The sequence below is a fragment of the Trichechus manatus genome, unplaced genomic scaffold (genome assembly GCF_000243295.1).
Source record: "Trichechus manatus latirostris isolate Lorelei unplaced genomic scaffold, TriManLat1.0 scaffold00016, whole genome shotgun sequence".
NCBI classification, from domain to species: domain Eukaryota; kingdom Metazoa; phylum Chordata; class Mammalia; order Sirenia; family Trichechidae; genus Trichechus; species Trichechus manatus.
The window spans coordinates 27148218-27172856 of record NW_004443952.1 but is presented as its reverse complement, the minus strand read 5'-3'; the positions used below and the strand labels follow the sequence as shown (position 1 = coordinate 27172856).

Genomic DNA, 24639 nt, shown 5'->3' with positions numbered 1-24639 from the left:
AGAAACTATTTTGTTCTGTAAACTTTCATGTAAAGTGAGAATAGCAGCACAACTGGAAGAGCGTGGTCGATGTCACTGAACTGTGCATGTAGAAATTTTTTGAAATGGTGTATCTTTGGCTATGTATATTTTCAACAACAATAACAAAAAAAGGTTGAGAAGGGAGAGGGTTGACATGTTGTGGGGTTGTTAACGAATGTCATGAAACAGTATGTGTACTGCTGTTTCATGAGAAACTATTTGTTCTGTAGGCCTTCACCTGAAGTACAAAAAAAAAAAAAAATTTTACTTGTGTGTGATATTAATGATACTGTTCAATAATTTCCGCATTCTGTTGCATCACTTTTCTTTGGAAAGGGTACAAATATGGATCTCTTCCACTTAGTTGGCCAGGTGGCTGTCTTCCAAATTTCTTGGCACAGACAAGTGAGGGCTTCTAGCACTGCATCTGTTTGTTGAAATATCTCAGTTGGTATTCTATCAATTCCTGAAGCCTTGTTTTTCACCAATGCTTTCAGTGCAGCTTGGACTTCTTCCTTCAGTACCATTGATTCTTGATCACCCTGAAATGGGTGAACGTTGACCAATTCTTTTTGGTATAGTGACTCTTTGTGTATTCCTTCCATCTTCTTTTGATGCTTCCTTTGTCATTTAATACTTTTCCCATAGAATCCTCAATATTGCAACTTGAGGCTTGAATTCTTTCTTCAGTTCTTTAAGCTTGAGAATGCTGAGCATGTTCTTCCCCTTTGGTTTTTTATCTCCAGGTCTTGGCACATTTCATTATAATACTTTACTTTGTCTTCTCAAGCTGCCCTCTGAAATCTTCTGTTCAGCTCTTTTACTTCATCATTTCTACCATTCGCTTTAGCTACTCTACATTCAAGAGCAACTTTCAGAGTCTCTTCTGACATCCATTTTGGTCTCTTCTTTCTTTCCTGTCTTTTTAAAGACCTCTTGCTTACTTCATGTACGATGTCCTTGATTTCATTCCACAACTTGTCTGGTCTTTGGTCATTGGTGTTCAATGTATCAAATCTGTTCTTGAGATGGTCTCTAAATTCAGGTGGGATATACTCAAGGTCTACTTTGGCTCTCGTGGACTTGTTCTAATTTTCTTCAACTTCAGCTTGAACTTGCATATGAGCAATTAATGGTCTATTCCGCAACTGGCCCGTAGCATTGTTCTGACTGATGATATAGAGCTTTTTCATCATCTCTTTCCCAGATACAGTTGCTTTGATTCCTGTGTACTCCATCATGGCGAGGTCCATGTGTATAGTTGCTGTTTACGTTGGTGAAAAAAGGCATTTTTAATGAAGAAGTCGTTGGTTTTGCAAAATGTTATCAGGTGATCTCCAGCATCGTTTCTATCATGAAGACAATGTTTTCCAACTACTGATCCTTCTTCTTTGCTTCCAACTTTTGCATTTCAATCACCAGTAATTATCAATGCATCTTGACTGTATGTTTGAGCAACTTTAGACTGCAGAAGTTGGTAACATATAATGGAATACTATATGGCAAACAAAAAAAGAACAAAACTACATCTATATGTAAAAACATAAATGGAAATCAAAGGCTTAATGTTGAGCAAGGGAAGCAAGACATAAGACAATACATACAGTATGGTTCTATTTATATAAAGTTCAAAAACAGCCAAAAAATAAGTTATTTTTTTAGAGTTGACTACATAGGTGGTAAAACTATAACAAAGAAAAAGGAAGTGATAAGCATGAAAGTCAGGATAATGAGGGGGCGTGACTGAGTCACACAAAGGGCTTGTTTTTTGATCTAGGTGGTTGATTACAAGAGTATGTATTTTGTAATTATTCCTTATACTGTATGCATTTAGGTTTATGCATTTTTCTGTATAGTGCCATTTTTCACAATAAACCCCATGGCTGTCGAGTTGATTCCAACTTACAGCAACCCTACAGGATAGAGTAGAACTGCCCCATACGGTTTCCAAGGCTATAAATGTTACGGAAGCAGACTGCCACCTCTTTCTCGGAGGAGCTGGTGGATTTGAATCGCTGACCTTTCAGTTAGAAACCAAGTGCTTAACCACTGTGCACCAGAGCTCCTTATTCACAATAAAGAAGGTTAAACTTTTTAAGGAAAAAAATCTCCCTAATGATCTAAAGTTCAGCCTTGGTTGAGGACCACTGCACTAAAGAAAGGTTAACCAGAAATATATTTGTATATAAGCTAATAAATACCCCAAATAGGAAAACATATTTAATATTCTAAATTGTTAACAGTGGAAATCTAAGAGTGGAGTGAGGGGGCTGTGTGCAATAAATTTACAGGGGCTTTTATTTTCTATGTTTTTATATATTTCTGTAATGTTTAGATTTTAAAAGAGCATGTACAGTATTATTTTTGTTATCAGAATAAAGCAATTTTTTTTTTTTTGCACCTGATCCAAGAGATGGTATTTTTTTTTTTAATTGTTGTGCTTTAAGTGAATGTTTACAATTCAAGTCAGTCTCTCATACAAAAATTTATACATACATTGTTATGTGACCTCTCCCTATACTGTGACAACACACTCCTCCTTTCTACCCCGATTTCCCGTGTCCATTCAACAAGCTCCTGACCCTCTCTGCCTTCTCATCTTGCCTCTGGATAGGAGCTGCCCAATAAAATGATAATTTTTAATAAAAGAAGATTTTAAAATATCTTTGTAAGGATACACAAAAAACTAATAAAATCAGTTGCCTCAAGAAAAGGCAACTGCCTTGGGAACAGGAACCAAAACCAAACATGTTACTGCCAAGTCGATTCTGACTCACAGCGACCCTATAGGACAGAGTAGAACCGCTCCATAGGGTTTCTAAGCAGGGGCTGGTGGATTTGAACTGCTGACCTGTTGGTTAGCAGCTGAGCTCTTTAACCACTGTGCCATCAGGGCTCCAGGAACAGGAATGGAAGGGATATTTTCATTGTACCTTTTGAATTTTGAATCTGTGTGAAAGTATTACCTATTAAAATTTTTATTTAAAATAAGAAGCAGAATATTTATCACCAGCAGCTTTTCCCAGAGCCACTGCTATGGAAATACACATTAGCAGTCTTTGAAATTGGCCCAAGAGAATCCCCTTATCATCAGGTTCTGCTACATGCCACTTCCCACTAGCATGGCATTGAGACATCAACCATGTAGAAAAACGAGCTATCCTCTCAGAAGGGGACTCACATTTTACACATGAGAGGTGGCATGCTTGTCATTGCCCTCTGCCTAAATCTGAGTCCATCATACTTACTAGACAGCAAAACAAACTCTTTCTCTGTACTTAGGCTGCTATAGTGGGGTAGTAAAGAAAGAAGAGTTACCTCTAAAAGGAACTCCACACTAGCCACCTGAAGCTCTTGAAGTCCCACTATCTGTACCACGTGCTTGCTATCTTCTCTTGCGAAGAGCCTGCAGATGCAAGAACACAGTTGGTATGGCGGAGCTGCTGTAATGGACTTTGTTTTTGCCTCCCCTAAAACCATTCCACCACTTCCCCAATAAGTAGCCGCTTTGCTGTTCGGGTAGGATTGATGTACACCACACCTCCTGCCCCCTGCCCCTGGTTTCAGGGGTTGTCCCTGATTTTGTAAGCAAATCAGCATATTTGGCTACAATTAAAAGAATGAGCACATAACCCAGACCCATACCAATCAGTGGTGATGTACTCCTGGCTAGTGATTGGTTCAGGGGTGGATAGGGGACCTCTGCTGATCAAATCATAATGAGGTTCTGGATCCTGTTAAGTCCTTGGGGGAGAGGTGCTCTCCCTTTCTTTCTGGAAGTGAACGCATGTGGTCTCAGGAGCAGACATTTTGCATCCACAAAGATAGCCAGTTTCAGAATGAAGTTAACTCCGTAGAAAGTAGAGCAGAGAGGTGCAAAGAATGGGTCCTTATAACATCCCTGAGTTGCTGAAGTAAACTGAGCCTGAAACCTAACAGTTCTATAGGCTTTCTGATGATATGAGTTGATGATTTCTCTAGATGCTTAAGCCAGCATAAGTGGGGTTTTCTTTTACTTGCAACATAAGGAGTTCTGACACATCTTGCTAAGTGAGCAAGGAAGAGCTGGTGCTGAAACTGAATGCCTCGGGTCTACGTGTAAGGTAATGAATAGTTATGGTCTACCAATCAAAAATCCATTGCTGTCAAGTCGTTTCCGACTCATAGCAACCCTATACGACAGAGGAAAACTGCCCCATAGAGTTTCCAAGGCTGTAAATCTTTACAGACACACATCTTTCTCCCATGGAGCAGGTGGGTTCAAACCACTGACATTTTGGTTAACAGATGAGCACTTTAACCACTGCACCGCCAGGGTTCCTCTCTATGGTCAACCATCATCATTAAATCAGATGTGCCAAGGGGGCATGTGTTGACTCTTATCAAAGAATCTAAGATTCTTTTTCCTCCTTAATAAGATACTGATAACGTTAAGAGTGGAATCCCACTTCATAGCAGAAAAAGGAAATAATTTTCTTAAAGAAATTTTTTTCTAAGTTTATGCTCAACTCAAGTTTCCAATTTTTTACAGAACGGTTGGAAGAAAACAGCCTCACCAATGCACATGACCTCTCAGAAAACAACTCTATTAGAACAGTCAGGCTTCTAGAATAAAAGTCTAGCTTTCAGAACCCTCATGTCACTCCTGAACATACTTCCCAGGCCCTATGCCCTGCGATCACCCAAGAAAGGTTTCTAAACGGACAGCCCAAGATGTACTGCTAGATTTTTAAATCCTGCAAGCAATGAGTACATTTCTATCACTTTTTATGCAAGGGTATAAAACAACTTATCACCTACTTTTAGGAGTTAATTTGAAGATCCTGGTTTCCAGTTTAAGAGGTAGACTCAGCATATATACACTTCTGTCCATCCCCATCAAAGCCCCACTATTATTATAGAAAATGTATTTAATTAAAAAAAAAGAAAAACAAGATAAACTGTCGCAGCTCTAAAAACACAGAAAAGGGTGCCATCAGTGGAAGAGAATGTTTCAGAAGTTCCAGAAAGGGACAAAGGAAGCAAAAATATCATACTAACCAATTAACCAGAGACATTAAAAAATAACAAAAACAAAAAACAAACGAGCAAAAAAAGTGACAGCCTAAGACACTTGCAGAGTAAGTGTGGGTCTTCCCTAAAGAGCCTCAAGAAAGCTTCAAACCAAGGAGTTGTCATATTCCCATCCTCCCGTACAATTAAGGAAGCAAATATACAGGGCAATATACAAGGCAATAATCAAGGCAATTCATTAAAGAATTCATTAAAGAAGAATATCCTGACTGCTCCTTCACCCAAACAAACAAAACAAACATATATACAGTACAACAGTGGCTTTTATTCTCATGCCAACTGTCTCTAAATGAAGTGAGCATTCTGACGGAAAAGAGCTCCTAATGAGGGTGTTAGGGCTTGGAAGAGAAGCTGTGATTGAAACTCGGGGCCTCAACAGCAACCTGGAGAGGGAAAAGAAGAAAGGCAACTCTGCGTCAAACCATCCCTAGAGTAAGCACCCTCCTTTATTTGGCAGTTGTTGGATCAGGACTGAACCCTGAATAGCTGTACAGTCTCTGAATTGCAGCACATTCAAAGGGCCTGTTTTCATTGGAACAGTCCACAAGATAGTGGCCTGGCTAAACCCACTCACTGGCTTAAGTTATGCTACTCAATACTCTAGTGCCCCTCTACAATGAGGGCCTGCCGTATCATGCTCCCCCTATTGAACTGGTCTTGCTCCCAACTCTTGGCATCATTCCAGTGCTTACCTGGAGCTCACTGAGCTTGTACATCCTTCTGGACAGCTCCACAGAGGGTTGAATATCTTTTTAGGGTGGCTAGTTTCTTTAGCTGACTTGGCTTCCCCAGTCTTCCATCATGCTTAGCCTCAATTCACTCCCTTCCACCTGTTATGGCTGCTCCCAACATGTCTGTTAATTCTGTTATGACAAACCTTTTATCCTTCCACCTCTCCTACTCCCTCTCCCCACCCTATTCTCCCAATCAATTGATCCCTTCACAACTTTGTAGTCTCCTCCTCAGTTTAAGTCATCTGTTTCAACCTAAACAAAACTTTATGCCAGAAAAATAAAATAGAGATTTAAAAGCAGAGTTACTGAATACATTTCTAAATTACTGTATTATGTTGTAAGGGCAATAGTTTCTGTCTTATAAGGGCTAAAGTCTAATGTGAAGAAAAGAAATCTGCTTTTCTTTTTACTGATTTCAGAAAACTGTGTTAAGTTTACCCTAAGATTATTGAGAGGAAAAACAAGAGAAAGTGGGAAACATTATTTATAGTTTTTCCAGCGTAATAATAAGTCAAAAGAATATGAAAGAATTTAAGTACATGTTGATTTCCTGACTTCTTGAAATTATGACCTTTTTCATAGACCAAAAGAAGACTTTTGATAGATACAGGATATTAATCACTTATGAAATACTAACAGAAGTCTAATTTACATTTTTCTCGAGCTGAATTAACAGTTTTAAAAAATATGCATCTGATGCCAGAGACTGTCATTTCACAACAGGGCCTTAATGTACTAAGATCTCTCATTAAATCCCATGATTCAGTGATTTGTGAGACTCTGGCTTAAAACAATGGTGAACAGATTTACAGTTTGCCACTCATATCCAGTACCTTTTTCTTCGATTTAGGAGGTCATAAAGCTGTCCACAGTAGATTTCATAGAAACTGATCCACACAAAGAGGCGCTTTCTTGGCTGGGACACTTCTAGTTGTCTGAAGATATCTTTGGCAGCCAGAGCATACAGTCCTGGGTTCTGATGAGTTCCTATCATGGTGTAGGTCTTTCCAGCGCCTGTCTGTCCATATGCAAAGCAAGTAGCATTGCCTCTAGGGAAAGAATCACTTGTATCACTTGTGCATATTAAGAGAAGTCTAATTTACACATAAATTTTTAATGACAAAAGTCAGGTAGAAGCATACAATCCTTGGCAAAATTAGTTATAAACTTATAATCCTTTAAGAGAAGGGCTTTACATTATAAAAACGTAGGAAGAGGAAAAAACATTCTCAAAGCAGGACATGGGTTTTCTCACAGAAATTTTTTACAGGACTGGTTAAGTCCATACTAGAACTCTGGAAGATAAGGAAACAAGGACTTTCAAGAAACCACTTAGCCAACAGGCGTTTATCAAGTTCCTACCCCATGCTAGCTGCTTTAGGGGATTCTAGAGAAAATTTGATCTTAAGTCTGAAAGATAAGGTTTATGAAAGAAGTAATAGAGAATTAAGATAAATACCATAAAGAACAGGAAATCATATGATAAACAGGATGGTAGTTACTACTCATATGGATATTACGGAAGTTCAGACAAAGGTAAAATCAATATAAGCAAAGTTTTTGAGAAAGGATTTACAAAAGAATTAGGGAATTAGGCTGTGTCCTGAAGGCAGAAGCTGAGAAGGCAGACAGCCTTCCCTGTGGTAGGAATAGCACGAGCAGAGGCCACTGCAGGAGAGGTGGTGGCAGCCATGCAAAATCTGGAGGTAAGAAATCTGGGTTCTGGACTCAGTCCTGCCATTAACTAACTACATGACCTCGGCAAATCACTTTTCTTCTCTCGGGGCCTGAGTTTTTCACATCAGTAAATTAACAGATCTGAGATTACTTGATTTCTAAGATCCCTCTAGCCCTAGTATCTTATGACTCTGAGAATCACTATTCACATGTGTGCATACGTGTATGTGCAGCGTCCTGTATGAGTTGAAGAAAAATTAGAGTAACAGATGGAGAGGAGAGTTGGGAGATCAACCTGCTGATCACAGTATGTTTTAGGATGACTTGGAGTTCAAGGTCACTTGAGTATTGGGGGGGTCCAACTATGCAGTGTTAAGTAGAGAGGAAACATAGCGTTAAGTAGTAAGTAGCTACTGCAGACCCTTGAAAATGAACTGCATGAGTTGATGATAAAAGTAGCTACCTGCAGCAATACAAAAAGTATAATTATGGATGGGAGCGGAGGGAGGCTGGAAGTGAGCAGACGGATGAGAATGTAGAAAGGGATCTGTTGTTAAGAACGTACACAGCAAATATACACCAATTCAACAGTTTCTACATGTACATTTTAGTGATACTGATTACATTCTTCAAGTTGTGCCACCATTCTCACCCTCCTTTTCTGAGTTGCTCCTCCCTCATTAACATAAACTCACTGCCTCCTGAGTTTCCTATCTAATCGTTCCAGTTGCTGCTGTCAGTTTAATTCCATATAGATAGATCTAAAAAGATGCTCAAGGCAGACCTTTTTTTTACAGGTTAAGCTAAACTACTGTTTGGTTTTAAGGAGACTCCAGGGGTTATTTTTGGTTTAAAGATTATCTCAGGGTAATAATTTTGGGAGTTCACCTGCCCTTCATGGCCCCAGAAAGTCTCGAATTCATGTGAATTTGAAATTCTGTTCTGCATTTTCCCCTTTTGGATCAGGATTCTTCTATGGAATTTTTAATCAAATGTTCAGTAATGGTAGCCAAGCACCATCCAGTTCTTCTGTTCTCGTGGAAAAGGGGCCAGTTGTTCATGGAGGCAATTAGCCAGACTATTCCTAGTCTTTTGAACCCTGGCTCCCAGCAATGTGGGTACTTAAATACACTGGCAGAGGCACTGTAAGGAAAAACGATCACTGGAGGAAAATTTGAACAAACTGAAGAAGATCCAGCAGAGTGAGAGTAAAGATTTTCCAAAATACTATCTTACCTTCTGAACATTTTAGAGATGAGCTTTTTTTATAAAACAACAAATATGGGTATTAAAAAATTTCTTATTACACTTTACAGAATGGAGGCACTTAACTTGCAACTCTTTTATTTTTTATTGCTAAAGTTCTAACATTCAAATTCTAGCTTATTTTAGAAACCTGCTCTCTCAAGAAAGCACTCCCTAGACTTGGTGCATAGGAAATTCAGATCTGAAAGATATTTCACTTTTTTAGTTTGCTCATAACAAAAGTGTTTTTAAAATATTCAAGAACTTCTACAAAACAACAATAAAAAGACAACACAAAAAATGGGCAAATGAAGATATTTGAATGGCCAATAAGCACATGAAAAGGAGCTCAATATCATTAGTCATCAGGGAAATCCAAATTAAAACCACAATGATATACTATTTCATAAGCATTAGATTGGCTAAAATAAAAAAGACTGACAATTCTCACTCATTGCTGTTGGGACTATAAAATGGTCCAACCACTTTGGAAAATTGTTTGATACTTTCTTATAAACATACACCTATCCTATGACCCAGCAATTCCACTTTTAGGTTTTTACACAAGATAAATGAAAACATGTTCACAAAAAGACTTGTATGAGAATGTTTATGTAGCTTTGTCTTAGTTATCCTGTGCTAAGAAATACCACAAGTGGGTGGGTGGCTTTAACAAACAAAAACTTATTTTCTAACAGTTTACGAGGCTAGAAGTCCAAATTCAGGGTGTCAGCTCTAGGGGAAGGTGTTCTCTCTGTCCCTGTCTCTTCAGAGCTTCTGCTCCTAGGCAATCTTCATGTGGTTTGGCATCTCTCTTCCCCCATCTCTGCTTCTTTTGCTTGCTTGTTTAATCTTTTTAATATCTTAAAAGAGACTAAATTAAGACTCACTCTACACTAATCCTGTCTTATTAAACATAACAAAGAAAACCCATTCCCAAATGGGATTATAACCACAGATATAGGTGTTAAGATTTACAACACACATTTTTGGGGGGACACAATTCAATCCATAACAAGCTTCATTTATAATAGTCCAAAACTGAAACAACTCAAATGTCCACCAACAGGAGAATGGATAAATAAAGTGTGGCATATTCATACAGGAGCCCTGGTGGCACAGTGGTTAAGTGTTCAGCTGCTAACCAAAGGGTCGGTGGTTTGAAACCCACCAGCCACTCCACAGAAGAAAGATGTGGCAGTCTGCTTCCACGAAGATTTACAGTCTTGGAAACCCTCTGGGGCAGTTCTACTCTGTCCTATAGGGTCACTATGAGTCAGAATCGACTCAACGGCAATGGGTTTTTTGGTTTATATTCACACAAGGGTATATTACTCAGCAGTAAAAAACTATGGATACAAGTAGCAACACGTATTAATAACAAAACCATTATGCTAATGTCACTGAACTGTACATGTGAAGACTGTTGAAATGGTAAATGTTTTGTTACCTATATATTTATGACACACACATGACAGAAAGAACTACAAAATAATAATGTTAAGCAAAAGACTCCAGATATAAGAGAATATACATTATAATGATTCCATTTGTATGAAATTCTAGAACAGACAAAACTAATCTATAGTGACAGAAAGCAGATTAGTAGTTACATAAGACCTGAGGATGGAGGTAGGGAATTAACTAAAAAAGGGACATAAGAGAAACTTTCTGGGATGATGGAACTGTTCTATACCTTGTTTTGGGGATTGGTTACTCGAATATATGCAACTATCAAAACTCATCGAACCTGAATACTTAAGATCTATGCATCTTATTGTATGTAAATTATACCTCAATTTTTAAAAAAGTTATTTAAAAAAAAGAAAGTAAAATCATCCCAGAGATCCCGCTTATGTGAAATATCTACAATAGGCAAATGCAGAAAGTAGATTAGTAGTTACCACGGGCTAGGGGAGGGAGCAATGGGAGTTATTGTTTAATGGGTATAGTTTCTATTTGGGGTGATTAAAAAATTTTGGAAACAAATAGTGATGATGCTTGCATAGCATGGTGAATATAATTAATGTCACTGAATTGTACACTTAAAAATGGTTAAAATGCCAAATTTTATGCACTATTTTACTACAATACAAACAAACAAAAAAAACCCCAGAATCAGTGACTCTAGCAGGCTGTTGGGCATTTTCAACCTATACATGACAACATTTTAAATACACAACAGAGGGTCTCTTATATGTTTCTGTTCCATTTAATGTTTACCAAATCTGAATAGTAATTTCAAAATTTTAAAAATACATCTATGAAAAGCTGATAACTGATATTCACTTATCTACCCTATTCCAACAAAAAAAATTAACTGAACTAGAGCCAGAATAGATAATTCCTATTATAAGGAATTCAGATTATCTACAACCACTTAAACCTTTTTATAATGAGGACTCTGATGGAACTATATTGTTGACAGTTTATATTTTTTTCACGAAGCACAGAGAATCAATACCATCAATGTAAAAGGAAATTTTGCTGCAAATTTCTGAATGCTTGGTAAATCCTATAGAGACACTGTACTTTTCAGGAGTCTAATTTAAATTCATTAGAGCAAAACACAAGGTCATGTCTAATTTAAAAGAACTAAAAAGCATAAGTGATATTAATGATTTATGGAAAAAAGAAAATAAGCAAGAGAAGCAAATAATTACTATCGTACCCATTGAAAATATGCTGAATGAGTGGGTGAGTAGTCTTCATGTATACATCCTGATTGGTGCACGCCTCACCAAAGACTTCATCAAAATAAAAAACATGCTGAAAAATAAATTTGATTTTTATAGAAAGAGACATCTGGATTTCCTTCACCACTTTTCTAGTTAATACATGATAAAGGTGCAAATACATTTTTAACTGACAGTAACTGATCATGACAAACTTAGAGATAAATAAGCGATCAATCACTGCCAAATGGAAAGGCCTCCTGTTATTCGGGAGCTCTAGTGGCACAGTGGTTACATGCTCAGCTGTTAACCAAAGGTTCAGTGCTTCAAACCTACCAGCTGCTCTGCGGGAGAAAGATGTGGCAGTTTCTTCCCGTAAAGATTTACAGTCTTGGAAACCCTACGGGCAGTTCTACTCTGTCCTACAGGGTTGCTATGAGTCGGAATCGACTCGATGGCAGCAAGTTTTGGTTCTTTTATTCGAGATCTCTGTGGACATGTTTTTACAATGCAAAAACTAAGGGCACACAATTTTTGTTCTCTCAAGTGACATAAATTGATGAGTGCACGGGTGAGCCAATCCTCTTCAGGCTCAGAAGAGAAGAACTGAATTCAATGGAGTTTATCCTCGTAGCCTGGCTAGGGACAGCACATTTGAAACATCCTAGGGGGAAATCTTGATTCCATAGGTTACATACCTTAACTTTTAATTCCATAAACATTTATTACTCAGCTGGTACCATGCCTATTGCAGAAGGCACTTCAAGGCGCACAAAGATACAGATATTACTATTATTCTACCCCTCTACCTAGATGTATGAATCTAGACAAGAATACAAAAAGTAGAATTTTAAGAGATAAAGTACACATGGAATTAAAAGGAGAAGCATATTCCCTTTGATTGGGAAAGACATTATGAAAGAGACTGTACTGAGAATGGGCCATGGGATAAGAGGAGGATTTTGAGAGGTAGGGATGGAGAAGGAAGGTATTCCAGGAAGGTGGGAAGCATATGCAAAAGGTCAAAGCAGGAACGCACAAGGAATGTTTAGGAACAGGGCGAATACAATGTGGTTGAAACGCAGGATCTTCATAGGTAAAAAAGTACGACTTAAGGCTAGAATAATGAGTTGGGGCTATGTTGTAGGTGTCTTGGGACACTGGACTTAAGGGAAGGGATAAGCATTCACATCTAATTCAGTAAACAGTGGAGACACAGTTAAGGACTTTGCAAAGGAAAGGGATGATCTGAGCCATCTTACCGGAAGAGTAATCTGGCTATACACTGTGAATAGACCGGGAACAGCGCCACTAGCAATCCACTGGTGAGATTAGAAGGGTCAAAATTAGATGATGGCAATGGAAATAAAGAGAAAATGGATGCACGAGAAATTTGGCAACTGACTGGATGCGGGGAGCTGGCAGAGAAAGGAGTCCAAGATGATTCCTAAGTGAAAAACCATGGTAACCTGGAGAAGGGGAGACAGGAGGTAGGTCTGGAAGGCATTAATTCAGTAGCAATAATTATTTACATAATTTAGAAGCTTACCGTCTTGGCAGCCCAACTACATCTGAGTAAGAAATCCTAATAATTTCAAGCTTGATTGCAGCATAACAGTGGCAGTCCATACACAATGAATGAGAGAGGAGGCACTATCCTCTGCCATTTTTGAGGCTTGCTCAAATTATCCATTGAAGGAAAAATTGTGTGGGCAGATGAGAATACTGGACTTGGGCCAATTTACTGTGGATCACTCTACCCCAGGTTTGATTCTGTGTCCCATTACATTACATTGGAATGGAAATCTTTTAAGTCATCTGAGAAGAAATTGGCGTCACAAAGCCGAATTTATCAGTCAGAAAAAAATCTCCAAAAGTTAGGAGGTGTGAAAATAATGAATCTTCACAGAATTATAAAGAGATCTGTGAATGTTTAGTGCTTTGAAAAATGTGATATGATTTTTAAGAACACTAAAATGTTAACAACTGTTGAAGCTGGGTGATGGGTACATGTATACTTTTGATTAGGCTTGAAAATGTCAATAATAGAGTTAAGTAAAGAGTTAAATATATTTGTAAAATCTGGACTTAATGAATATGATTTATATTTAACTCATAACTAGTCTCTTAACAAGGAGGCAAATTCATTCACTACTCAAACACCACCACAGGTTTTGTATGAGATCAAAACAAAAAAAAATAGATAGATAGATAGGAGTCCTGGTGGCAGTGGCTAAGTGTTCAGCTGCTAACCAAAAGGTCAGCAGTTCAAACCTACCAGGCACTCTGTGGGAGAAAGACTTGGCAGTCTGTTTCCGTAAAGATTACAGCCTTGGAAACCCTATAGGGCAGTTCTACTCTGTCCTATGGGGTCACTATGAATGGGAATCAACTTGACAACAACAGGTTTAAGGAGCCCTGGTGGTACAATGGTTAAGTACTCAGCTGCTAACTAACCAAAATGTTGGTGGCTCAAACCCACCAGTCACTCCGCAGGAGAAAAGACCTGGCAATCTGCTTCCATAAAGATTACAGCCTAGGAAGCCCTGTAGGACAGTTCTCCTCTGCCACATTGGGCCATTATGAGTCGGAATCAACTCAACAGCACACAACAACATGTGTGTGTGTATATATATACATATATATACACATACATACATATATATATCTATATACATAAGTGCTTGTGAATAACTTTAGCTCTGGAGTAAATGCCTTAGAAAGCACTTATTGATGAAAGGAATTAGTATCTTTCCTTCCAAAAGAATATATTGGTTTCTCTGGTACTTTTGTAAGTACCTTTCATGAAAGATATGTGAACATGCAAGATTATCACTATAATTAACATCAGTATACAATTCAAAGCCCTTTGCATTACATACTTTCATTTAATCAAACTTTAACAATAGGGTTGGATTAACACCTACTTTGAACCTCACTTTAGCCTTGATATGATCAGAGTTTCATAGTTTATTTTTTAAATAGGTTTTTTTCAGATTATAAAAGTAATATGCATTTATAGACTATCTCTGGAAAGATGCACATGGAATAGGTAACACTGTTGCCTTCAAGGAGGGAATGGGATTGGGGGAGGGTTTTCACTGCATACCGTTTTGTACCTTTTGATTTTGAAATACACAAATCTACCCTATTCAAAATTCTAAAAAATTTTAAATAAACTTAACATAGCTCATTGTAGGAAATTTTAAAAATACTGAAAACGATAAAGAAAACTAAATTATCTGTAAATCCCATTACCAGAGATAGCCACTGTTAACTTTTTTAGGTATTTCAACACAATCTTCTTTCTCTGCTTGAGAAATCGGAATGAAACTTATACACAACGCACCACATAACATCTGTTCGGGCAACATCCGACCACATTTACGTCTGTGGTCCCATAAATTTATAATAGAGTTCAGGAATCCCAATTTGAGAACAGGACATAGTGTATACAGGCAGTCCCCAGGTTATGAATAAGATCCGTTCCTAAATCTGTCTTTAAGTCGAATTTGTAGGTAAGTTGGAACAGGTACATACATACAGTTTTTATTTAGCATCAGTTAGTCAAATGTTTGTCATAATAATATAGAGTATATATTTTACCTTTCTATGCATATAAACTCATACTCCTAGCGGTTGCTATGAGCTGGAATCGACTTGAAGGCAGCGGGTACACATATAAAACACTTTAACACTTTCAAACAGTGCAATGTTTTCATGAACGTCACAAAGTACTGCGTGCATTCGTTATTACGAATCATTGTACTTAACTCAAATTTGTAATATAATAGGCTTTATGGCAGTCCATTCTTAAGTATGAGGTGTCCATAAATTGGATGTTTGTAACCTGGGACTGCCTGCAATATCGTCTTTGCACAACGTCCAAATCACATAACGTCCTATTTTATGAAATGTATCGTGGACGTTAAGCGATGCATGACTGTATACAGTTTTTTTGCTTATTATGTTGCTATCATAAAATTTAATAGAAAAGTTTGAAAATGAATAGTGGTGATTATACAGCACGATAAACATAATGTCACTGAATTGTATATATAAAAAAGTTGAAGTGGCAAATGTTTAGTTTTATATATATGTATGTATATACATACACACATATATATACACAAATACACATATACACTTACCACAATAAAAAAAATTCAGTGGTAAGTAGGATAGGACACTATGTGTACATGATCATATTTACTAAGTAACAAAGGAAGATTTGAAAGGACGAGAAAATTTATTTAAACAGACATACAGCTTATTGTTTTAAATCCCTGAATAAATCTAAAAATAAAATCCAAAGAGGCTAAGATGAATATTTATTTAGCACCCACTTTGCTGTGAGTCTACATTTTCTTCTTTCTCTTTAAGAAAGGAAAGAGAGGGAAAGCAAAAAAACAAAAGCCCTCCCAATACTTTTATATTATAGCATTGACAGGTAAGGACTTTGACCTATGAGCACAAAGGTCCAAAGTTCAAGCAGCAGAAAAAGTGCTATGGAAACTATGGGTATTCAATAAATATTGACCAATGGTAGTGACAAAGAAGTAAGGTTATTGTGTTTGGAGATAATGGTAAAATGCAAAAGATAAGATGATGCCTCCTTGAGGGAATTACTGTGACAGAAGCTCATTAAGGAAGTCTTGGGTAGATGGTGATTGGATAGGGCTATGACTGTGGCTTTAAGTAGCCATGGAACTAGATAGCACTACAACTAATTGGTCCTTTAGACTATCTTCAAAATAAATATCACCCACCAAGACCTAATAGATTGTACACTGATAAGCTGTTAAAGTGATTGGGTTGGTTGTACAGTGGCCTAGTAATTTAGTGCCCATGGAAAGACTCAGTGGATTACTTTGAAATCTAATTTTAGTAATCAAAGAAAAAGAATAACAATGCAAGTTTGGGGGGGTGGGGCAGGCTCAACAATTTGACTTCAGTGTTAAAGGATTTATTCCATTAGAATAAGACCTCACTTGACTAAAGTGAATTGCTGTCACACCAGATGACTCACTGCTTTTCTTCTACCAGTCATTGGGTTTTGAGGCAAGAGAGCAAAAGAGAGAGAATGAGAATGAATATAATGTGAATGTTTAAGGAGGCAGATTCAGAGTAAGAGAAACTCTGAATTCCCAAGTCTTTAACATCTAATGGATTATCCTGTTTTAATTACTCCCAATTGTTTCACAATTTCAGAGATACCTAAACTGTGATATTTTCCATCTGTGGCGTTTGCTACTTCTATATATGACTGGAGAGCTATTACACAGTATACCTATCGACCTGGAATAAATTCTTTCTTTCAATGCTAAACCCTTTCTCCTTGGACTCTTCATGATCACTCTGGCAGGCAATGAACATTTTTTACATGTCTGAGCCACTAGAGTTTTATTTAAACCCTGGAGTAGTGGTTAAGAGCTACAGTTGCACAACTGGACTAAACCAAATCTAAGAAGTTTCCTGAATACAATCAAACACTTCGAGGGACAGAGTAGCAGGGGTAGGGGTCTGGGGACTATGCTTTCAGGGAACATCTAGGTCAACTGGCATAACAAAGCTTATTAAGAAAATGTTCTGCACCCTACTTTGGTGAGTGGCGTCTGGGGTCTTAAAACTTGCAAGCGGCCATCTAAGATGCATCAGTTGGTCCCAACCACCCGGAGTAAAGGAGAATGAAGAACACCAAAGACACAAGGAAAGTATTAGCCCAAGAGACAGAAAGGGCCACATAAACCAGAGACTTCATCAGCCTGAGACCAGAAGAACTAGATGGTGCCCGGCTACCGCCAATGACTGCCCTGACAGGGAACACAAAAGAGAGTCCCTGATGAAGCAGGAGAAAGGTGGGGTGCAGAACTCAAATTCTAGTAAGAAGACCAGACTTAATGGTCTGACTGAGACTGGTGGAACCCCAGAAAGCATGGCCCCTGGATTCTCTATCAGCCTAGGACTAAAACAATTTCCAAGGCCAACTCTTCAGACAAGGATTGGACTGGACTGTGGGACATAAAGTGATACTCGTGAGGAGTGTGCCTCTTAGCTCAAGAAGATACAAGAGAGAACACAGAGAGGGTTAGGAGCTGGTTGAATGGACATGGGGAATCAGGGGTGGAAAGGAGGAGTATGCTGTCACAGTATGAGGAGAGCAATTAGAGTCACATAACAATGCATGTATAAATTTTTGTATGGGAGAAAATAAAGAAATTTAATAAAAATAAAATTAAAAAAAAAAAAGAGCTACAGCTGCTAACCAAAAGGTCAGCAGTTTGAATCCACTAGGCACTCCCTGGAAACCCTATGGGACAGTTCTACTGTGTCCTATAGGGTCGCTATGAGTCAAAATTGACTCAACAGCAATGGGTTTGGTTTATGGGTATATAAGATGTGAAATCATATCCCTGCCCATTCATAGGGGTCTGCTCAGAGCCCAGTCTCACCAAATTAAGCATAAACCCAAAAGAGTTGAGAATCAGAATAAACTGACTGGCTGTCAATCTGGGATCTTGTTGCTTGAAAATATATCCTTCACATTTAAACTCGAGACTCATACTCAGCAAAATGAGAAGTTTTCATGTGAGAGGCAGGTGAGAACTGAGACTGTGTGACCATCTCATAGTCACTCTGGGGCATATGCTCACTGACTGGTCCTGCCCACCAGCAGTTCATTATTTAAATTCTTTTTGTTCCCTCATTTCCCTCTTTTTTTGCTGAATATGTATAATCAAATTCTCGTAGAGTGTTAAATGATTGCAAGATGTAACTCCATTGCACAAGAGAGGAGGAATTATGTCTTTGTATCCCCTGTTGCACCATATTAAAAAAAAAAAAAAATTAAGGCCCAGAGTATCAACAATTTAACACAATGTCACATTAGGAATAAATGCCAACACCCAAATCAGAAACTAGATTTCAGAATTTGGATGCTACCACTCAAAACAAAAAGCAAAACATTGACATACTTGATAACGTTAGTTCTAAACACAAAAAGGAAGCATCATACCTGCAGAATATATTGTGTGAGGTCAACTGCTTCTTTCTTCTCATGTACAAGCAAGGTTTCTTTGTCTTCTACGGTAATAATATTAATTTCTCCACGACGTAACTCCCTCACACCCAGAGGGCGTTTTCGAACACAAACTCTGATTTTCTCCATTTCAGTCCAAGGATTCTCTTTCTCTGAGGTATTCTGTCTGATATATGTTTATAAATGGGCTTTAATTTTTAAAGGTTACTTACGAGGTCAAAGTAGCAGTATATTTTGTTATATATTAGGCATGATATATTTTTAAAAGTTACATATTAAAGTGCCGACAGTGAGAAAGTTCTTTTATTAGCTGAATTCTCCTGATTACTCTCATCTCCATCCCCACCCACCACTTGCACTGCAGAAAAAAAACAAAAAAAACAAAAAAACCTAGGAGTTGCTTTAGCTCCAAGGCTGTGTTTGGCTTTCAGATATGGTCTTCTGAAGGGTTTCTAAAGTGGATGCTCTTTCTTTACATCCCTAAAATGCAGGATCCCTCGTGGCACAGTGGTTAAGCGCTCAGCTGCTAACCAAAAGGTTGGTGGTTCGAACCCACTAGACGCTCCAAGGGAGACAGATGTGGCAGTATGCTTCTGTAAAGATTACAGCCTTGGAAACCCCATGGGGCAGTTCTACTCGGTCCTATAGGATCACTATGAGTTGGAATCAACTCGATGGTAACAGGGGTAAAATGCAGGCTGATTAATTCTCAAAATCTAATGCAATATGCTGTTTAGATATATCTCTATCTCTATATCTGCTTAGATATATCTAAGAACTGACTACTTACCTACATAGGAAATACTCTAAAGTTAGGTAACAAGAAAATAGGGTTCTTGAAAGCAGGTGTTTTATCAGGATCAATGCCTTTGGTCCATGTACTCAGAATATCTTAGCAAGACAAATTAGTCCCTTCCTTTACACTTTAGAATTTGATTGATAGTCTCTAAAAAGCCTTTTATAATAGATTTTACACAGGATACTACACTATATAATTGTTTCATATTGATCCCAATTTTCTGATCCCTCCAACTGGCTGGAAAATTATTTTTTGCCAGGATATAAACTGGTGAAAAGTAGCAAACGAAATTTCTAATACAATGCATAAAGCACAATCCAAGCCTTTTAAAGCATGTTTTGCTTTTAAACCAACGTATAGCAGACTTTTAAAAATGTATCATTTTGAGGTAAGTGTGGCAAACTCTTGACAATCGTTAAAACAGGATGATGAGCATATGGGGATTCATTGTTTTATCCTCTCTTTTGCATGTTTGATTTTTCACATTAAAAAAGAAAAACTTAATTCATCATTTTAACAAGTGGCTTAGTACCAAAATCTCTACTTGTTGGTGAGTATGAATAACCTAATCATATAAAGCTAATCAAAGAGGACAGAAAAATGTTTAAACCCATTGCTGTTGATTCCAACTCATATCGACCCTACAGGACAGAGTAGAACTGCCCCACAAGTTTTCCAAGGCTGTGATTTTTACAGAGGCAGAGGGCCACGTCTTTCTCCCACGGAGCAGCTGGTGGGTTTCAACCGCCGACCTTTTGGTTAGCAGCTGAGAATTTAACCACTGCACCACCAGGGATCAGAAAATGTGTAGTCCTTTTTAAAATTGTCCAGGGACTAGAGGATGAGTCACATGGACAAAAGGCCTATAGTTTTCAAGTTCAAGATCTTAAGTAAATCAGGACAACCAGTTCTCTAAATGCCTTAGACTTTTATTAAAATTCTAAGCCCTGCCCCCAACTAAAAACAAAAAAACAAAAAACTAAGGTCAGTGATTTATTTGAAACTTTTGGAATATTTACTGAAAAGTAAAAGCTTTATTTGAGGTAGACAGAGAATGCACTTTGGATAGGATGACTCCCTAACAGCAAGTCTTAAGTTGATGAGGGTGTTTCTAGGGTTCTGAAACTCTGACTCCTGCTTGGGGTTTGTGTGAGAAGACAATATTGAAGATGATCGGGGGAGGTGTGTTTTGTTTCCTCCACTTGTCTAATATAATAAAGAACGGGGGCGTAATGAAATGATAATGATATAAAAGGTTAGAAAACTCAACTGAACAGTCTTGCTTGTGTTTGTCATGTATAAACCTCTGTAACAGTACTTACCTCACCATATGGAAATCATTTGTTTCTGTCTTCCCCCTTACCCTGCCACCTAAGAGTCTAAGAGCCTTCAGATATCCTAATTATCTTTATACTCCTAGCATCTAGATTCATGCCTAGCAGAGGTGATACTTAATATTTGCCAAATAAATGAAATAGCTATATTAAACTATCTATTCTGTCCTTGATATTAAAAAATGAAGTGGTATCTTTATAATATTTATAAATAATTCCAATTTAGATTTTTATGTGTTGTTCAATAAAAGACTGTCATAGTCAAGAAACCAGCCACTCTTTCACCACTGAGCTAACCAACAGGACAGTTACAATCCTGGTATTGATATTCATGGAAGAATCTAGTTCTCTCACAATTACAAGATGAAAAAAGTACTGTATGCTCTGTGCTCAGCTAAACAAACTACCCACTCCCACAAAAAAAAGTTTTCAGGAACACTATAAAATTTACTTATGTATTTCAAATTACTAAAGGTACTTTTATCTTTAAAACTGGCTCTTCTGTGTTTTGGAATAAAAGAGCTGGTTAAGAGATCCTCTGAAACCTTAGCCAATATAAGACCAGATGCAAATACTTTGTCTTAACGTATGAATTTAAAAGCCTTTTTAAAAAAAAATACAGAAAATAAAATGTGTTTTGTTTTTCCCATAACTTACATCTATTACTTTTTAAATAACAAAACAAGCAATACATGTTATTTTTAAAAGAACGTATTTTCTATTATACCATTCAGTTAGCATTAGGGATTGCTCAACATTTCACCTCTTAAGGACCTCATATCAAATTCTAACTTGAAGCACTAGGTGAAAATAACTTATTTTATCACCCTGACTCTCAAACTCTAAACTCCACCATAAGTGTCTTACTTTTTGCAATCACCAGAAACATCTGTTCTAAAAAAAAAATCTGTTCTTCGAGGGCTGAAATTGTAGAAAGCACTCAAAATCAGATCTTATTTCAGTGTGTGCAGAACTAACTGCCCAAAGATCTACTTAATTCAACTACATGTACTTTGTTTTCACTAAGCTTTAAGTCTCCTGGTTGCTTTAAGTGAATTTGGTAGCCTTAAAAAAAATAAAAAAATAAAAAATTCTGTGGATCATATATCTTTTTTTCCATTGCAGAAGGCCAGTTAACTATTTTACCTTCATGGATACAACAGATGTATCATGCTACTATAATAAATAATAGGAATAAATAGGTCTGCCTATTAGCAGATCCTGGCAAGTAGCAGCTGCTTGATGTATATGAACAATATCATCTTCTTCCCATCTGGAAGGTCCCAATTCCTTGTTAATTTTCTCCCATCAAGGTTATTTCTATTATTGAGGCAGAAGCTGTTCATTGTCATTTCCATGTTATATTCATTTATGGTAAATATGGAGTAGTTGCTCTGTTCTGGTCATGAAGGAAAGGTCTGCCCTTGGCCTGAAGCTGCTCTCCCTCAAAAAATAAAATAAAGTATTACCTGATACAAGAATAAGGGATTCCATAATTATACCCCGACACATGAGAGACTCTTTGAATAATGGGAATATCACAATCCCCCGGTACTGGAGAAAAATGACTTGATGAAAAGAGTGGAGTGTTCATTTTTGTTTGCACATAGGAATCAGCAGCTGTGGCATTAAGAATTCTTGTTTTTTCATGGTATTGGGAATCATCTGATAGCATGTGCTCCAGCACTTTTAGGCAACTGGGCTTCTGTTCATTTGCAGAGAAATCTGATAAATTGCACATTTCAAAGCCACTGTTGCTGGCAGTTCTGTCTTTGCTGCCAACAGGAGAATCAAAATGCAGTTGCCTGCAAGGGCCAGACCTGGATTTCTGAGGCCTGATGTACAGGCTGCTTGTCTGAAGAGGATGCTCTGGGCTACTGACTGCTTTATCTTCTTCCTGCATAATCTTAATAATTTTGATAAGTTGGAAGAGACGTTTGCGGTCATTCATGTTATGGACTCCCAATCTGGAGTAGTCCTTCATTGTAACTTTGGCTAATTCATCTATTTTCCGAAGGCCAAGAGCAGTAAAATAAGGATAATACTGTGCAAGTTCAGCTTCACAAAGACATTCATACAACCAGGATGCCATTTTTGTGAGTAGATTTCTATAAACTCTGAAGAGAAAAAGAAAAGTCATTCAATTGAAATATGACATTCATTATACAATTATTGCTTTTTAAAAATGAAAACCACGTACAAACATGCAGAAAAATCTGTTTTATCATACCATGTTTTCAATAAATATAATTTTCTTCTGAAATGATTGATTAAACAGCATAGCGCATAAGCAAAGATGCTTGGTAGAGCATATGAAAAATTTGTCAAAAAAGATTTAACTTGTTGATCTGCTTAATAAAAAGACCTTCAGTTTTATACGTACATGGGTACACATACACACACGACACAAATCACTTACTTATTTCTAAGGAGTTCGTTTCAATCTTGTATCATCCACCTAACACATGCTGCAAACTAATGAAACCTTGTTCCCAACCACTGATTGTAGTAGGACTAATTTTAGATGTTCAACTTAATGTCAAGGCATGTCACACAACTGTTTCCCATGATTAATGAACAAAGGCTAAGAGTTCTTTCAGAACGGAAAGCTGAATTACATAGCAGACCATGGAGAATTATAAACTAACACCTCAGAGGAAATAACATTTTTATCTGCTGAGTACTAACAAAAATTTGTTGAATAAAGAGGTAAAAACATCATTAATTCACAATCTACTAATTCAGGTTTCAGATCATTCCAAAAGGTGGTTGTAGTATTTACCTTTCCAAAATACGGATTAAAAAATTTACCTAGGAAATTAATACTATAGTCAGGATTTTAAATGGTATATATTAAAATGCTTTAAAAAATTTAACACAGAGATATTTAATTAAATACTAACAATTGATGAGGTAAAACACATAACCCTGGTCTATTCATTACAGCCAAGACCCTGAGGATTTCTCCAAATCACTGTCAACTTAGTTCAAGTTCATGAGGATATTCAAAAGTAAGTTAAACTATATATATATTTAAAAAATGTTCTGTAATTCAAAGTTTTCAAAATTCATTTAGTTGATTCTTGGTAAAGCTTTCCTGTTTTTCATTTTAATATATATTTTCTCTGCATTTTATAAGAAACAGAGAAAGCATTCAGGGCAGGGTAATAAAGATGATTAAAGGACCTCATTCAACTAATTTTGGAGGAAATACTATTTAGACTAAAGAAAAGGCCAATGGAGTTGAGTAATACATCCTAAACTCATCTTGCCCTTTTATATTTGTGGTAAATTTTTTAAAAAGGCCACAAATTCTTTGCAGGTCCTTCCATTAATAGGTGGAGTCTCTTTCTCCTCTTGAATCTAGCCTGCACTTGTGACTTGTTTTGGCCAAAAGAATGTGGTGGAAGTGACACTATGTGACTTCTGTGTCTAGGCCTCAAGAGCCCATGCAGCTTCACCGTTGTTCTCTTATAACTCTTCTCTGTCATGTGAAGAAACTCAGCAAACAGCCATTACCAAAGCCAGTCATGTGAGAGAGGCCATCACAGACCAGTTAGCCCCAAATGGAGTCCCCAGATGACTGCAGCCACATGAGAGTCCCAAATGGGACCTAGATAAGCCCAGCCCAAAAATCTGATTCACAGAATTGTGAGCAAATAAAATGGTCAATGTTTTAAGCCATTAAACTTTGGAGTAGTTTGCTACACATCAGTGGAGAACTACAATACACCTGTGCCTTGTAAAATGCTGGTACTTTTGCCTGAATGTTCCCAACTCCCCTCTGTCTACTAAAATGAGTTATGTCCATCCTTTCAAAATAGCTCAAGAACATTCCCCTCAGTGAAGACTTCTCTCATCTTTCACCCTCTTCTCCTACAATTTCATCACCAGACAACCTATGCAGCAGCTAAACCAGCCACCAATCCCTTTGATATTGTTTCCTCTATTTGGAATACTTGTCTATTCTGAAAAAAACTCTATTTATATATATATTTTTTTTTCTGTGAGGTGTGCCCTAGCAGGGGATAACTGGTCTTTC

At 37.4% G+C, this 24639-nt stretch overlaps 1 protein-coding gene across 1 annotated transcript in view; it reads right to left on the bottom strand.

The window, feature by feature from the left end:
- The window catches only part of KIF24 (kinesin family member 24), a 41264-nt gene extending 18556 nt beyond the window's left edge, over positions 1-22708 (bottom strand). The window contains exons 1-5 of the mRNA XM_004372327.1: positions 22067-22708; positions 18441-18630; positions 11422-11519; positions 6662-6877; positions 3340-3427 (exon numbers count right to left, since the gene is read on the bottom strand). Of these exons, the coding sequence (XP_004372384.1) occupies positions 3340-3427; positions 6662-6877; positions 11422-11519; positions 18441-18630; positions 22067-22689 (1215 nt within the window). The 5' untranslated portion in view covers positions 22690-22708. The remainder of the gene's footprint in view (positions 1-3339; positions 3428-6661; positions 6878-11421; positions 11520-18440; positions 18631-22066) is intronic.
- Positions 22709-24639: the final 1931 nt, after the last annotated feature.